Here is a 17695-nt window from a genome sequence, read left to right on the forward strand (position 1 = left end):
GATCTCAAAGCAAGTGCGAGTGAGAGACATTAACAGAGGGCTCTGCGATTGGTCCGCGTAGTGGTTACCTGCCAAGTGGCAGTGGGACATGGCCGATGTCTGGGTAGCGGCTTCACAGAAAGGCAACGATCTTGGCCGACGTTCGGCGAGAGAAGTCAGTCAGGCACAGACTGCGCAACGAGCCACACCGCATCTCGTCCTCGTCCTCGCCTTTGCTTTTAACACCAACATAAATCCATAAAGAGATTTCGAAAAACTGTTGCAAATCGGTTAATTAATGACTTCGCTAGAGTGTCGCCACGAAACTATCTTATTTTAAAGTGATACCAAGTGACACTACCAAAAAATAGTTAATAAGAGAACGCATAGATTGTGTCGCCGCCGGTTTTCAGCCGGGACAACCTTGTGGACCTTGGAGCTCCAGAAACTATGACCGTAACCGCCTTTGCTGCCGCCATGCACAGACCCTTCTTCAATGGATATTCTACCATGCAAGGTGAGTTAGTTAACTGTAAATATCCCAGGTGTTCCTGGGATATGTCTAGATAGAAGAGTCCATCAGAACTGGATATTTAAGGAAGAGTTCCTTAAATCTTTAGGTTTTTGGGAACCTTAAAGCTTTCTAATAAATTCACGTGTAACTCTTCTCTCAAGTTTAATTTCTCATAAAGTTTGATTCTCTTTTAAAATCATTATAAAATCTGTGCAATATCAAAACTCTTCCTTCTGATTAAACTAGTAGGAAGATCTTTCCGGGAACAGTCCTCCCTTTGTCCTCCAGTCTCTCGAAAACCTTAGACCTCCCCTATCTCTATCTTTCTCTACGAAATCACAGATCCCTATCCCTCTGAAAGATCTCAACCAAGTCCAAGGCCGTCGGCGACTCTCTAATGGCCATTAGCTGCTCGGCGGGAGAGTCGCGCGCCTCTGACCTTCTACCTTCGCTCGTAGCTGTTGCCCTCTTCCCGGGAAGTCAACTCCGGACGAAGGTGTCGTAAATCAAGTGACACGCGCTCTACGCTACCTAGCAAATTGGAAAAGCCTCCTCGACTTCCACACACTACAATTTCCTCCTCTGCTCTCTCTTCCTTCGCAGACATAAACAGCGGCCAGGGTCGTGTAAATCAACTTGGTGGAGTCTTCATCAACGGCCGTCCTTTGCCCAACAACATCCGCCTGAAGATCGTCGAGATGGCCGCCGATGGCATCCGACCATGCGTAATTTCCCGCCAGCTGCGCGTCTCCCACGGCTGCGTCTCCAAGATCCTGAATCGCTACCAGGAAACCGGCTCCATTAGGCCGGGAGTGATTGGTGGCTCCAAGCCAAGAATTGCCACGCCCGAGATCGAGAACCGGATCGAGGACTACAAGCGCAGCAATCCGGGCATGTTCTCCTGGGAGATCCGAGAGAAGCTCATCCGCGAGGGTGTCTGCGACAGAAGCACTGCCCCCTCGGTCTCTGCTATTTCACGCCTGGTGCGTGGCCGCGATGCTCCACTGGACAACGAGTTGTCCTCCGCCTCGGGTTCGCCCAGCGGCGGCATGGCCAAGGCCTCGACCAGCTCCTGCGGCTCGGACGTGTCCGGCGGCCATCACAACAACAGCAAGCCCTCCGATGAGGACATCTCCGACTGCGAGAGCGAGCCAGGCATTGCCCTGAAGCGCAAGCAACGCCGCTGCCGTACCACCTTCTCCGCCTCGCAACTGGACGAGCTGGAGCGCGCCTTCGAACGGACCCAGTATCCAGATATCTATACCAGGGAGGAGCTGGCACAGCGCACCAATCTCACGGAAGCCCGCATCCAGGTGTGGTTCAGCAACCGACGGGCTCGTCTCCGCAAACAGCACACCTCCGTATCCGCCGTGCCTGCTGGCGTAGTCTCCTCCGTCAGCCATGTGCCCACTGCTTCCTCCTTGCCGAGCGTGGTCTCTAGTGTGTCCAGCATGGCCCCGCTGGCCATGATGCCGGGATCCCTGGACCCCGCCACTGTCTACCAGCAGCAGTACGATTTCTATGGCAGCGCCGCCAACGTGACCATTTCCGCTGCCACCGCAGCCCCCGCGGCCAGTAGCAATCTCTCGCCAGGACTCACCTCCACGCCGCCACACCACCATCAGTTCTACAACCCCAACGGCGCCGGAAGCACTGCCAACTACATAATGCCGGACGGAACCGGCCACACCACGCCCACGGAGAACATCATCGTGTCCAGCTACGAGACCCAGTTGGGATCCGTCTACGGCACTGAAACCGAGACCCACCAGCCCCACATGCCGCGCAACGAGAGCCCCAACGAGTCGGTGTCCTCCGGGTTTGGCCAGCTGCCGCCCACACCCAACAGCCTCTCGGCTGTGGGTGGTGGCGCGGGAGTGACCTCCAGTGGAGGCAGTTCCGGAGCCGATCCCTCGCAATCGCTGGCCAATGCCAGTGCTGGAAGCGAGGAGTTGTCATCCGCTCTGAAAGTGGAGACCGCTGATCTCGTGGCGGCAGCCAGCCAATCCCAGCTATACGGTGGATGGAGCTCGATGCAGACGCTGCGCCCCAATGCACCGCTCTCGCCGGAGGATTCGCTGAACTCCACCAGCTCGACGAGTCAGGCTCTGGAGGTGGCCGGCCACCAGATGTTCCACCCGTACCAGCACACGTCGCAGTATGCTGCCTATTCCTCGACGCCCGGGCATGCCCACTCGCACCCACATCACGGGCATCCCCATCACGGACACCCCCATGCCCATCCGCATCCACATGCGCAATACGCCGGCGGTCACCCCCACTATCCGCCGCAGAACTTCATGCCGCAGAACTTCAATGCCGCCGCCTTCTCGTCGCCCTCGAAGGTCAACTACACAACGATGCCGCCACAGCCGTTCTATCATCACTCCTGGTACTGAGAGGGGATCCTTCGTCTCCGTCTCCGCCTCCGCCTACTCCGCCAGGAGCAGGAATAGGAGCAGGTGCCAGGTGCCAGGTGCCGGGTACCAGACACGCCGCCAAAGATGTACATAGCAGGAAGGGGAGACAGCAGGGCAGTACAGACGTTTTCCATATGGGAAAACCTCTATCACACTCGCCCCCCAAATAGTTCCAATTCATAGACCTAAGCCTAGCTAATACCTAGTACCAACTAAGCCGTAGAAGCCCTAAGATGCATAGCCTAAGTAGCAAGTGCCTTGAAAATAAATATATCCATGCTAATTTATCCCGTATTCGAAGATCTCTTACTCGCACAGTCCTGGCCATTGAGAGCAGCCTTGACACGCTTCTGTTCGCAGCGGGAGAAATGGGAAATCCTCGGGGCCATTAGAGCCTTTAAGTAGCCGCGCTTTCCACGGACCCGACTGGAGATCAGTCAACAGTCGCCACAGGGGACAGGACAGTTGCGAGGCGACTGCTCTCGGAACTCCTGCTCAAGCTGTGACAACGGCCGGGTCGCAAGGGCAGTTTCCGGAAAAGGAGAAAACTCCCAAAGTACCATGGAAAAAATGACCTATCAGATCCCTCAATATAAAGATATACAGCTCCAACCAAGGTGTTAATTGCCCATTTCGATTCCATCGAAGGGAGTAATTGCCCTCGTTCGGACTTACCTCAAATTCACACCTCTCATCGGCTCCGGGGATCAGCCCAGCCTACGTGTCCGAGCCAGGGCAATTAATGAAGTCATTACCCATTAACCATTACACGTAAAAATGGTATCCTCGAATCCGCAGACAGCTCAGACAGCCTTAGGCACACCCTGGCTCTATTATTTTAATCTAGAAAATAACTCAAAATCGTTGTTTGTTTTCCGCAGGCCACAGTCAGGAAAAGCAAATATTGACTCTACAATCGACTTAGGATTGGGCAAAGGATTTTCCAGGTAGAACTAGAGATTAGCAAGGAAAATTGCACAAAATCCATTTAGATCTATGTGATTTCGATCGGCGAGACATACAAGGGATGGAAGATAGATTCATATGCAATTCATGCAATTTAGGGATTTTATTAACTCAGATTTAAGGGATCATATTCGCACCAAGTTCAGGTTAATCCGGCTCTTGCAGGTGAATTTCTTGTCTCTTCAAAATGCTGAACTTAAAGCACCGCACCAAGGATACGTGCGCAAGTCGATCGGCAGATAGGCCAATGGTGATGTCGCCCCATAAACGATACCGAGGACTCTTTCATGCTCCTCCCTCCATCGATCCTGGATGTACTTTTGAAAACTCGCTCAAAGAGGTCTCAAAGCTAGCAAAGGAGAACCCAAATGGAACCCAGGAATAAAGCACTCCAGACCGAAGGCGCAGGATCCAATCACATCCTTGTGTCAAGCCATTTACAGTTAAATTTCAATGGCATGCTTGCCTGTCACTCCTGTTCAGAGCAGTTTACAGCCCTGATCTGTCGACTTCTTGTTATTTCCGACCTCTCTGGCTGTATCTAGCAGAACTCTAATGCCAATTTAATAGCGCCAACTGGGTTAATAAACCAATTACAATTTTAATTCGCTTCCCACTGGGCGACTGTGGGGAGGGAAAATTCTCCGGCACAGTAGCCGAGAAGAAAGCTAAGATCGGGAAATGATTAAATCCAAAATATTACGCATTAATTTTCGGTAGCGATCAGAAATTACCCAGCAAAGCTGAGCGAGAGGAGGAAAAGCTCGCCGATGTAACCTCCAAGACTCCGAGGCTGCTGGGGCGATAATGGAAGTTGGAAGTTGGAGCTGTCCAGAGATCATGGACGGGCCGGCATTCTGCTTCTGCGGCTGCTGCTGCTGCTGCTGCCCTCCCCTAAAGCCGTGATTAATGAGCTGACAAAGTGTTGAACATCAAAGGCAGGGAAAACAGTAATTTACAACGATGCCGCGACTCGAGATGAAACTTAATTTAATTTTTTATTAATTGTTGCTGGATGATGTCGGTCCGATCTGGGGCAGATCCCGATCCGGCGGACCTGTATGTACCTGCTGATCCGATGATGAACCAATAAAGCCAGGCGTTCCTGGCACATAAGCAGCGCAAAACCTCAAAATATTTACTCGACAGCAAGGTGGACTAACCCGCCAGCCAGGCAGCCAGACAGTCAGGGGATTTGCGAGTTTGCGAATCAAAATTTCCCAGTTCCAGGAGACGGCCTAAGGTTGCGAAAGGATTTGTAGCGTCACCGTCCCGCTCGCACTGCGCGGGGATTAGGTTTCGTTTCCGAAATAATCCTTTGCTGCCAGGAAGAATGCAGTAAACGGCGCACAGTCCTCCGCATTTCTCCTTCCAGGTCAACTCGTTTTCGGCCCATTTACGATGGTGCCATAAACTTTTATTTGCTGCCATTCTTCGTCCTCGTGCGCAGTGCCCATCACTCAGCCGGGACACGAACCCCTTTCGACGTCCTTTCGCTGGCAAGAGTTAAGCCAGGAGAACGTTAAAGGCTTAGCTTTCAGTCACTCAGTCAGTTGGGCAAAGTCACAGCCAGGTAGAGGCTCTGAGACGCGTTAGGTAGGTAGAGATCCGTGCTGCAGCGATAATCCTTGCTAATGAGGTGTCCTGGGCAAAGCAGATCGCAGATATGCGAAGTGGATGAAAGTCCCTAAGTCAAGGATAATAGGGGAATAAGGCGGATTACGGGGAATGAGCCGGACTGAGGAGCCATCAAAATGAATGAAGGCATTATTTACTTACAGGCTAACTAGTTTTTGATTGATAAATGTTCATTTAAACTAATTCCCTCAAGTCGGATATGAGCTAGTAATCCTAGGTTATTAATTGTGTTTACAGATATATGTGTCTGATTTTAAAAGTAAGTTAGCTTCCGAGTTTAGTTTTGATTTTTCTCTTTAAACAGTTGCGAAATATTAGCCAAAACTATATTACTATAACCAAGCAGCTTTACTATTCTTAATTAGTAATTAATTACGATGTTTATATTGTTGTTAAATAATACATCGATTGAAATGCCATGACCTTTGTATCTGTATCCCCTTGAGACTCATTTATCTGGCGATACACTTGCCCACCGCGATCCATCCAAACAGATTGCAACCGTATTGGCAAACATTTCGGTTTGGTCTGTCGACTCAACTACTCGTACTGTGATCCCTGTCATCGGGGCGGCTGTGTGTGGAAAGGGAGAAAGGAAAACGAGATCCTGCTTGTGCATAAGATGTGTGTCCTCGGCTACGTCCTCGAGCTATCCCACTGACTCGCAACGGTGCTGGAGTCGAGAGCGCATGCTGTTAGCGCACAAATTGATTTGTCAAATCGAGGCGCACAAGGACATTGCCATCATTAACGATGATTGCCCTAGGACCAGGACCTGAGCTCGGACCCGTACCCGTATCCGGCCGAAGGTCGTTGCGCAGTCGGTGCCAACGACTTGGACTTAGTGGACCTAGTCTAGGCGAGGCATTGTCAACACTTTGCGTACCACCAACTGTTTCTGTTGTCATCGTTGTCCTCCATCTCCCTCGCCTGACATCCAGCCGTCTCCCTTTTTGGAAACGGAATATTTACTTGGAGTTTTATTAATAAACACCTTGCTAGAGCGAAAGAGGGAGAGATAGTGCTAGTCGTAATCGATTTGGAATGCCCGGCGGGATCTCCTCTGCTCCTTTTATGGCCTGGCCAAGCCAGCAACTTGTCAGCTTCCTTTTGGTATCTGCGCCCAGCAAGTGCCCTCTGTCTCCGTCGGCTGCCGAGCGGTTCCATCGCCACGGAGATTCCTCGCGGAATCTGGAAACCTATCCGGAACGGTTACGCTACTTTCCACCAATTAAGCTCAGCTGCAAGCCGGATTCGTTGGCTAATTTAAGTTGTATTGCGAGATTTGGCCAAGCAAAATACGCTCGCAGCCGTGGGGTTAACAAGGTGTGAGACTTGGCGTTAAAATAGGTGGTAACTTTCAGTAGCTACTTTATTAATTTTAAAATTAACAATAATTAAGAAGTCAATCTACTAACTACTATATATTATACCACTTAATTATAAGTTTTTAAAGATTCTAACAATACAATATACTGTTTTGGATTCCATGAGGTAGAATTTCAGTAATAAAAATTATCCGATTTTAATTACCCATAATTTGTGTACTAAATGTGCTTATAATTCTTCAGAATCTGACAATTAGATACTTTATCTGTTAGATACTATCTACAAGCTCGCATTCAGCTTGTTGCATTCACCGACAGGTGGCGTCCTTCACCTTCCCCCAACGCTGGTACACACACACACACACAACACAATAACTCCAAGCCAATTTTATGTACTATACAAAGCCGTCTAAGCCATCCAATTGACCATTTTGGCCAAATGGTAATGCGCGGGCCTCCATGCCGACATTATAATTAATGATAAGCACAAATCCCCCATTCAGCAGCGGCGACGAGGAAAACAATAGTGAACACTATTTTGTACACAGCCAGAAAAAAAGATAAAAATAGCACATTATTCAGAGATACTTTAACACTAAATTAAAAAAAATATATATATTTTTAAAAGAATTTTTTAGTGATCTCAACTGTTCTCGATTTGTATTAAAACCAGTCTTCAGTCACAAGATTTCTATAAATATTTGAGTATGGATATAAATAATATTAAATAAATAATTTAGAAGTACATTCGATTTTTTCCAAGTGCTTAGTTCTTGAAGTTCAATTTCGATTTTCGATGTCGGAAAAAGGGAAAAGCGCGCGGCTCTTATCGCCGGGTTTTCGGGGGGAACTGGCATATTAATGGTTCATTACGGTGACCCGCTGGCCCGATCCGGCCTGGACACGGAGGTGGACACGGAGTGCAGCCCCAGCTTCAGTGGCAACTCCTTTTGGACGCGTTTCGGTTCGAGGCTCGATGGCTTTGTTCGCTTGCCGCGATTGTTGCTGTTGTGCCCCGCCGGTATGGACTCGGGCTTCCACTGACGCCTGGCGTGACGGTTTTAATTTTATTTTATTATTATGTACGAGTATATGCGGTGGCGCAGGGTGCCTGCAGTGTGTGCAGAGTCAAGTCTGCGGCTATGGTGGGGCAGCGTGGTTGGGCATTTTATCATGAACTTGTTTTTATGGCGGGCTGCCTTCGTAATTAGTTGCGGGGCTCCTGCGCGCAGCGCCACCTACCGGCCGTGGCGGGAGTAACGAACGACATTGCCCGACATTTCCAAAACCCCAAATGAAGCTAATGAAGCAACCTCCTGGCTCGGAGGAGTAGGCAGCCCCCTTGAGTAACTCCTTTCGGGCTTCACGGACGCGTGCAAATTCCATTGAAAAAGGAGTTTAACTCCGCTTTTTTTTCTCCGCGGCCTCTTGGCTTTATCTGCATTGGCCCGGCAATTTACGTGGCTTGCATTTTGTTTCCCTTTGGCTTCTTTGTATTATTATGCAGTTCCTCGGAGTTATACCTAAAGTCGGGGCTCAGTCCACATACTTTGTGGCGAACTGAAGTTGGCGGCGCGGCAGCCACTAATTTTGCATGCGGAAATTGGAGTTTGACATGTGCCCATGAGAGAGAGGAGGTATCAGGGCTCAGGTTGAGATACTCGTACATTTAAGGTACTGCATGTATATTTAAGGAAATAAATTATATTAAAATGGTTTTGTTCGTAAAGTTTTCTTTAAAGGTAGCCCAAAGATTTTGGTATTCAAAAATAGGTTTCAAATAAATTCAGTTTCCCAGGCTAGCTGCATTTTAAGTTGTAAGAAATATTAGCCAAATAAAAGAAAACTGAATTCCTATTCAAGTTAATAAATAAAAAAGTATTCGAATCGAATTATATTTTAGACCAGCTATTAAAATAAGATTACACTCTATAGAGAATATATTGATCTATTAACAATCATAAAATAATTTTTGAAAATTAATTTAATAATGTTTCCAAAACCTTCCCAAAACTGGCAATAAAAAGTATCCAAAAACTGACTCAAACCGTTTATTTTAACACCTTTATTGAAACCCTTTTGATGCTCCTCAAGTTATGGACCCCAAACTACTTATAATAATATATTAGGTAATTCAGAAAACCGCAGATCTACATCGTCTCAGTCCCGGCTTCATCTCCTCTGCTGCCCGTTGAACTCCGAATCCGTTCCAGAGTGTGTCCGGCGGCTTGCTCCAGCGCACAAAGTACGTCTTGTGGACGGCAGCCAGAGGGGGCTTGGAATTGGTCCTAGAGTCCTGGCGCCGACGAAAGGGCCAAAGAAACCAGTGTAAAGGTCCATGGCTGGCAGAACGCAGCTGTAGCTGTCCAGGAGCCAAGGATTGGATCGCCTCTAACTGCAGGGTCGGATGTGGTTGCTCTACTATCACGGGAGCGGGAGAAGCAACCTTCTTACAGGGAGTATCCGTCAGTCTAGTGGTGGAATCAAAAACTTCAGTCTCGTTCTGGGATGACCAGGGCTGCGAGGAAGGAGGCTTCTCCTCCTCCGATTCCTCCCGAATGGGCGAGACCTTGCTGCCACGGTTGCACCGGAAGCACCGCGGAATCCTTGACTTCGACGCAGGCGGCGACGCATCTGGCGGCGGCATCTTGACTAGGATAAAGTGATCGTTCAGCAGGCAGACATCCGATACCTTCTCAAACTTGGGCTCCTCGCCGAAGAAGGCATCCAAGTCGACGTTCTGCTGATAGATGCGGTAGTCCTCGGCGAAGGGACTCGGCGGCTCCAGCTGTTGTGGCCCAAATAGACTTGGTTCTTGACATTTCTCAATGGCCTGGACCGGCTGGTATTGCCTCCAGACCTTTGGTGAGTTCCTAAACTTAGGCTGGCTCATTAGGCTGCGTTGCAGCGATTGGATCTTAGTAAGGATTGGTCCATGAAGACGAAGAAATCGATGGTACAGAAACATTCTGATAAACTTTTTCAAAATCAGACCTGCGAAACGTAAAGATTATAATTGTGAATCCATTAATTTGGCGCAAAAAGCGGGGATCAATGGAATGCAAGTGAAGCATACTTTCAGGGTTAAATGTATTTAATAAAATACCTACATACATATCTTCAAAATTATTAAACTTAAAGGTTGTTAAATCTATTGTTTTTCCGCGAAATATTCAGAAAAAGCTACAAAAACAATAAACTTAAAAAAGGTCCCGAAAGTTGTTGACGGCAATCCTATTTTCTTTTATCAATATTCACTTCCGTTGCCGATCTCTCACCTAGACTAACAAGGGACTCAGTTTAGGTTTAAGTTTGGATAAAAGTTGCATTATATTTTGTTTCCATTTTTCTTTTCGGACAGGCACATTATCCTTCGTTTGACTTTTGACACTGCACTTGGCAAAGGACGGGCTGAGAGCGGAGGACAGCAGAAAGGAGAAACAGAACAGAGTCCTTCGCCGGCTTGTTTCTCGGTTCCGCTACCAATGCCAACAGCAACAACCGCCTGTATTTTATGCCCCACGAAAACAAAAGTTATATTTATTATTTTGACAGGTAAACAAATCACGAGCTCACCGCACTCACACACAGGCACACACAAACTGTCGGGCAACAACAAAAAGCAGGCAAGGAGACAGGAGACACACTCACATTTTCACGCTCCCCTTTTCGCGGTCTTCTTTGACTTCTTCTAGCCTCTTCCGCTTGGCCAGTTTCCGCCTTCCGCTCTCAGCTTTCAGCCCTTTCCGCTTTCCGCCGGGCGTTGTTTGCCGCTCCGCTCGCCAACGGCAACTGAAGCCGCCTTTCAGGCCGAAGACTGCAGCACAGCCACATGCGTGGCCAATTAAATACCCTTTCCGAATAAGGGAGCCAGTGCCAAAATGTGAGACAGTTTGCAGAACCCAAAATGGTCAGAGTTTGATTATGCATAAAAAGTAATAATTAGCAAACCATTTCGAAAAGTATACTTAACAGGTTTATAATTCGAATCTCAAATAATATTAAGCTGAGTTTTACGGTTTTTTAGAAGAAAACAAGAAAGGAGTACAGAACTCGCTTAGTGTTTAAAATTAATTTAAATTTTGTCCAAAAATACGCACTGGAATTTTGTTTTTCCCTAAGAGCACTGTTTTTTTTTTTTTTATTTAAAAGACGTATCATATTTATAAGAAAGATTTACATACATTTCTAAAAGGCTAAAGAAACCTAGTCTTAAAAACATATTCATTTATTTGATATATTTAAATTTTCGTATCATGTTTTCTTCAGTAAGAATGCTGTTATGGTTAACCAAAGAGTATTTAAATGTCGATTTCCGACCCATTTCTAACTTTCACTTTTTTGTTTTGCATGTTAATGGAAGGACGAACAGACGAATTGATGGTTGACAATTAGCAAAACATACCAAGTGCAATGTTTATAAATATTCCAACAAAAGTACTAGTTACGTTAATGGAACACATACATATGTGTATGCACATTTCAATTGAGTGCTAACCAGTGTCAAGGCTGAAGTTTCCTTGGTTTTTGTATCTAAACTTTCCGAATTAATAGTTTGATTCATGGTGTCAAGTCATGAAAGCTCAATAAAATAATTAAATTAATGGGAAAAACCTTTAAGTATATTTTGTATTTGCTGTACAAGAATATGTACATTAAGCGAAAATTATGACTTTCTATGGTTATAAATAAAATTGTCTTATCATGCTTATACTAATTGACCTTCCATTCTTGTGATTATTGTTTAATTAAGATACCTTTTTTATGAGACATAATATTCTGGTGTAGAACTGAACTATCCTTTTGTGCACATAGCGCATTAGTGACTATTTTTGACATGATCGAGTCAGATATATGTATGTCCATATACCTGATAAATTCCATATATTTTCCACCCTGGATTCCAAACTGTTTCACGTGCCTGACATGTCATATTGATTGTTAATGCACGCCACATCGATAAGTCAAATGAAAGCGAATTATTCGAATACACAGAAGGGTGGCAAGGAGGGACCAAGCATTAAGCAACAAGCTGGCAGCCGCCTAATAACCCATCCCATTAACCATTAACCGCAGAACGCGCTAAGGAAACTGGGTATAAAGGGGAAGTACATAGTATCGGCCGACTGAAATTTGTTTACTTTGATTTGTGTTCAAACTGATGATTGTTTAAGTGGCAGGTTAGGCGTTAAAGCTGCGTTTCGTTTCTGAGCCACCCAAAATCCGGGTATTTATTGTTTCAGAAACAAATATCTTTACCAATCTCTTTAAGTAATTAATAAATAAGTTAGAAAGCATTTGAATATTTTTACAGGATTTTTTTATCTGAATTAAACTGTTTGACTTTAATTTAATAAATTCTAAATAATTTCGTTGAATAAAAATGCACATTTAAATTATTTTCCACTCTTACTAAATTTACTTAAATATTGCCTTTATCATACTTTTGAAAAGTGTAGCTCTCTCTTAATTAACAATCTGCAAAATGCAATTGTTACTATTTTTTTTCTGTTTGTATTGCGTGTAAATGTCAATCTTGTGGTTGCCGCACTCGAAATTGACACCAATTATGCTTGTGAACCGGTCGTCGATCGCTCAGAATTGAACGACAAACGCGACAGCCCTTCGGTGACCTTCTCGAAAGCAGATAAATATAATAATAAAGAAAAAGAAAACAAAATAAAGCAAAGTTGAGAAAAATATCAGTACACTATACATACATTTATAAACCGACCTTACGATACCCTGTAATTTCCCTAATATAATATATTTTGTATATTAAACCACTAAATATAAATATAAATGTTTATAAACAAACATGAAAAATTAAAATAATTGTATTTTCCGTAAGTTTCGGAAGCTTTTAACTATTTTTTTGACTTTAAAAGCCCCAAAAAGTGCTACAAACTTAATATCAATATAAATTATGTATAACTAGAAAGAAAGCTAACTTTGGCCAGCCAAAGTTTGTATACCCTTGCAGGTAACAATTAAAATATATCATAACTAAGCCAAAAATGCATTAATTTCGATTCGGAAAACAGTTTTGTGTTAGTTTTTATTAATTTAAAAAAACTGCATACCAAATTTAAAATTTTAAGAAATCAAAATTTTTGGACATTTTTGCTAATTTTAATGATGTAACCCCTTATCAAATTTCGCAAAAATGGCCAAAAAATCGATTTCTTCCGGACATGTCTAGAAAGATTCGCCTGTTAATGCTGATCAAGAATATATATGGTTTATGGGGTCGAAAATGATTCCTTGACTTAGAAAAATATTATTTTGTATTATAAAATCTGATTTTTTATATTAAAAAACTTCTTGATTTTTTTAAATTAAAAATATCATAACTCGGCCAAAAGAGCATTAATTTTAAATCGGAAAACTGTTCTGTGCAAGATTTTCTACAGTTAATAAATCTGCATACTTCATTTAAAAATTTTGAAAATTTAATTTTTTATCAAAATCAAAAATTTTAAATTATAAAATTTTGCAAAAATGGCCAAAAAATCGATTTCTTCCGGACATGTCTAGAAAGATTCGCCTGTTAATGCTGATCAAGAATATATATGGTTTATGGGGTCGGAAATGATTCCTTGACTGTATTTCAAGCTTTTGACTAAATTTATAATATCCTGCAAGGGTATAAAAAGTGCTTACAAAATATTTAATTAAAATCTCTTTATCAGTTTCCAGTCTATTTAAAAAATTAAATTAAATAAAAAATATGTAATGTATAAAATACATCAACCGCTTTACTCCCAGGGTATTAGTGCAAAAAAATAAAGAAATGAAGCAAATTCGAGTAAAAGTGAATTTAATTGCAGAAAAACATACTGGTTATCAGCCAAGGACAAAAACTGGATAAAAGCCTTATCCGGATTATTCTCTCTGCCTCTCTCTTTCGCGCTCTGATTCCCGGCTTTAATCGCTGAACTTGAACTTGGCGACGAACTTAAGCTTACTCATCACGTAGCCGCAAACAACGAGGAGCGGCGTAAAAACGGTAAATCATGCTTAGCCAACTTTGTTTAAAGGCAAGTTTTTGCTTCCCGGTCTTTTGTTTTCTGTCGTCTGGACCCTGTTGAAGGTCACCTGTGGCTGTGGCTTGTTGTGGTTTCGTCTGCAAAATTGAAACAAAGCGCCACGATCATTTGTCAGGATCGCTTTGAGCTCTCTTAAGCCCTCTCTTGAAGCTCGGATCTGCCGCGCAATTTGAGTTCAGGCTCCAAAGCTTTGGCGCGCCTGCCGCTGGAATCATTTGGCTTCGAGCAGCCAGACTTATCGGTCGTTCCAGTCTCCACTTGGCTTCGGATCGGTCTCCACACGCGAGCAATCCGCTGGGAATATTGTGTAAATATTGCATAAAAGCCTTGTTTTAATCGAAACTCCGTATCGTGTTTTGGTTTTTGCCATAGGACAAAAGTGTGAAATTGTGAAAGTGAAATCTAATAGTTACCAATAAATTAAAAAAGATGTAAAGAGTCAAGGAAGTCCCAAACTTGTTGCTTAATCGCAGGATATTACATATCAATCAAACCGATTAACCTGCCATTAAAGTAATGGAAGCACCTGACAGCCGAAACAATACCAAAGTCATTTCAGATTGATTAAGAATGATGATTTTACAAATTGTGTTTGATTTATTAAATTGGTGTAATTAAGTAGGATTTTTTATGAACGAATAATTAAAGTACTCAATGTTAAATGCCCTATTGATTTAAAGATATTAAAGCTTATGCCTTTAAGCAATGTGCATATTTTGTTATTAAGAAAATTATATGAATTATTCATATTTGACAAGTACAAATATTTGCCCTTAGTTATCATTAAAGTAAATTAAAAACATATTCAGTTGTAACAATTAAAACCTCGTTAGATAACAAATTAGGCTTTTGAAGAAAGCAGGAAAAATATTATAGCAACCCTCGTTGCATTTTATGGTTATGGCTTTCGATTGTTGCAACAAACATTTTGGCTTCCCCATTGCAGTTGGCCATGGCAGCAAACAAAAGAGCCAAAAGACTTGCAACTGGCCAAAGAGAGTAAAAGAGAAAAGGAAAGAGTGCAAGGCTCTTTTGGCACCGCATAATCGAATTGCACGCAAAACCACAGTGGCGTATGAGTAATTTTAGCAAAGGGGTTTCTAGAAATTATAGGTCAATAAATTGTTAGTGCTTTTAGTGATTATTCGAATTGCGTTCTAGTTTATTATCTTTAGAACAGTATTAGATTATACATTGCAGGTAAATATACAGTATAGACCAATTATATTGATATCTGTTTGCATTTCAAGTTTATTGAATTCATTATTTTTGTTTAATTAAAACTTTCGTAAGACTTTACTAAGCTATAGGAGACATTCTTCAAAACATTTGTATTATTTTAATCAATTAGTAATTTGAAACAGCATCAATCCAGTTATACTTAAAACGTGTTTTAATGGTTCTCCTTCTCAGAAGTTCATCCCCCTCATAGTTCCCCTACTTGCGCTACTGCATCACCGCTCGTTGTGCTTTTGTCTCTTTGCCGTGTGCGGCCCCATTGGAGTGCACGTAATTTTCCATTTTAGTTGCGACCAAAAGGAAAACGAAAGTGGAAATGTTGCGTCGCCGGCTGTCGTTCCATCTCCTCGCTCGCCCACGCCGCTCGCTCTCGGCCAGCCGGTTGTAAAGTCGGGTGAAAATGTAAAAAAAAAATCCAACTAAAGACAATTCAACTCCTCGCCAAGCCCAAAAGCCAAAAATTGTGAAAAGGAAACCCGCAAATACGGAAGAGACGGAGTCAAACTAGCCGTGACTCAAAGTCATTACTTTTCATTACAGACATTGAGTCCCCCGAATCGCCGTTGGTTCTGCTCGATTTGGCTGTCAAAGGTTGGTGGATTTCGAAGCCGAGGGAAAATATCTGCCGGAAAACACCAGTGTGACGTGTCACTATGATAGAACGCGAAATTATCCAGTAAGTGAAGTGCTAATGATTGCCACTAAGTATCCCCATAAATAAATATAAACCCGAGATGAATCGACATTGCAATTGTCCAATTGCTTTTTAATCTTTTGGGACAGTAAGGGCTCCCTTTGACTGACCCTCTGAAAATTGTATTTGAGTTTTGCTTTTGAAATTGATTTCTATATTTTTCAAATTTGAAATTTACCAAGTATACATTTAATTTGATAATTGAAACAAAAACCTCTCATAGCTCTGACCCTCCAATTCCATCCCAAGGAGCTCTTACTGTAGTCATTGGCTCAGCGCTCCCTCGTCGAGTACCCGAAAAGGGGGCCAAGACCCAGTGTCAATATACTCGAGGCAGTCTCTGTCTCAGTCCCATTCCATTATCCACTATCTTATGTTGTACTATATTATGGGGGCTGGCAAAGTCCGGCGACCGCCAGCCAATGCTTTCTGAACTAGCGGTTGAACATTGCACATGCAGCGGGCGCATACAAATAGATAAATTAAATCATTTCGGGTCTGGCCGAGACTCAGTTTTCAGCAAATATTGGCCAACTGCTGGAGAGTCCACTATTTGTTTGTTAATTGTTGTTTGGATAAATGCCCAAATGGACTTTTGTTCTTCATTTCAGCACTACGCCCGCTTCCAAGCGCATTTTTGATGTCCTTCAGGACATCCTGCAGTTCTTGGTCCTCTTCGTGCGCATTATTCTGGAGTTATTCGTTACTCTGGTGCAGACGTTCTTGCCCAAACATCAGAAGGATGTCAGTGGGGAAATCATTCTGGTAAGAAAACGAGTTGTGTAATTCTTTAGAGTAATTCACAGTCGCTTGTTTAATTCTTAAAGATTACTGGAACAGGACATGGTATCGGTCGGGAACTGGCCCTTCACTACGCCTCTCTGGGCAGCACAGTCGTTTGTGTGGACATCGATGAGAAGAACAACCAGCAGACAGTCCAGAAAGCCAAGCGATTGAATATCGGCGATGTACACGGCTTCAGGTATGATCCTCGGGGTTTAATTAATTTGATCTAACAACCAAGCTTTGATTCCGGCAGCTGTGACGTGTCCAAGAGGGATGAGGTAATGGCTCTGGCGGACCGTGTAAAAGCGGAAGTTGGACCCATTTCCGTGCTGGTGAATAATGTGGGTATTATGCCCACTCATCCGATCCTGCAGCAGTCGGCCGAGGAGATCCAGCGAGTGTTCGATGTTAATGTCTTCTCGCAGTTCTGGACGATTCAGGCCTTCCTGGGCCATATGCAGGAGAAGAACCGTGGGCACATCATTTGTCTCTCCTCGATAGCTGGTCTGGTGGGAATTGCCAACTTGGTTCCCTACTGCGCTACAAAGTTTGCGGTACGTGGGCTGATGGAGTCTCTTCATGCGGAGCTACGCGAGGGACCCTACAGGGATCTGGTAAGTTAAGAATAACCGTACCTAAATGGTTCGAAATTAATAAATAGCAATTCACAGATCAAGACCACCACCATCTTTCCCTATATGACAAACACTGGCCTGTGCAAGCATCCCAAGGTAAAGTTCCCCTCGATCCTGGGCCTGCTGGATCCCAAGCAGGTGGCCCGCCGCATAGTGGAGGCACACCGCTCCGATGTCATGGAGGTCACCATTCCCAGTTGCCTGCTTCACATCAACAACTGGACGAGACTCCTGCCAGATCATTGTGGCCTGATGCTCAAGGATTACATCGACAGTGGCGTTGAGTCGGACTTAATTTAGTTTTACCTTAGCATAGATATCAAAACGAGTACAATGATATTATTATTGGAGTATGATATTCGAAATATTCAATAAGTGAACATCGAGCAAATACATTTCCGGGGAAACAAAAAGTTATAATTACCAACGTATTTATTTTCGAACTAA

General features: G+C 43.9%; 3 protein-coding genes across 4 annotated transcripts; 2 read left to right on the forward strand and 1 right to left on the reverse strand.

The window, feature by feature from the left end:
- Positions 1 to 140: 140 nt before the first annotated feature.
- On the forward strand, positions 141 to 3207 carry prd (paired). The gene is made up of 2 exons (XM_017177582.3): positions 141 to 496; positions 1097 to 3207. Exons 1-2 carry the CDS (start codon positions 430 to 432, stop codon positions 2890 to 2892), a joined length of 1863 nt encoding a protein of 620 aa, XP_017033071.1. The 5' UTR covers positions 141 to 429; the 3' UTR covers positions 2893 to 3207.
- Positions 3208 to 8925: 5718 nt separating this feature from the next.
- Positions 8926 to 10629, reverse strand: LOC108082097 (uncharacterized). Its single transcript, XM_017177392.2, has 2 exons — positions 10497 to 10629; positions 8926 to 9839 (listed from the first exon to the last, which is right to left on the reverse strand). The coding sequence occupies exon 2, from the start codon at positions 9811 to 9813 to the stop codon at positions 8980 to 8982; it is 834 nt and encodes a 277-aa protein (XP_017032881.1). The 5' UTR covers positions 9814 to 9839; positions 10497 to 10629; the 3' UTR covers positions 8926 to 8979.
- Positions 10630 to 14099: 3470 nt separating this feature from the next.
- firl (firelighter) lies at positions 14100 to 17666 on the forward strand. Of its 2 annotated transcripts, none has more exons than XM_017177423.3 (6): positions 14100 to 14201; positions 15674 to 15809; positions 16439 to 16592; positions 16655 to 16809; positions 16867 to 17227; positions 17285 to 17666. In XM_017177423.3, the coding sequence occupies exons 2-6, from the start codon at positions 15787 to 15789 to the stop codon at positions 17546 to 17548; spliced, it is 957 nt and encodes a 318-aa protein (XP_017032912.1). In that variant the 5' UTR covers positions 14100 to 14201; positions 15674 to 15786; the 3' UTR covers positions 17549 to 17666. The 2 variants fall into 2 exon arrangements, with proteins under 2 accessions (XP_017032912.1, XP_017032913.1); XM_017177424.3 differs by lacking the exon at positions 14100 to 14201 and adding an exon at positions 15387 to 15535.
- The last annotated feature ends 29 nt before the right edge of the window (positions 17667 to 17695 follow it).

Source organism: Drosophila kikkawai, chromosome 2L (genome assembly GCF_030179895.1).
Source record: "Drosophila kikkawai strain 14028-0561.14 chromosome 2L, DkikHiC1v2, whole genome shotgun sequence".
NCBI lineage: Eukaryota > Metazoa > Arthropoda > Insecta > Diptera > Drosophilidae > Drosophila > Drosophila kikkawai.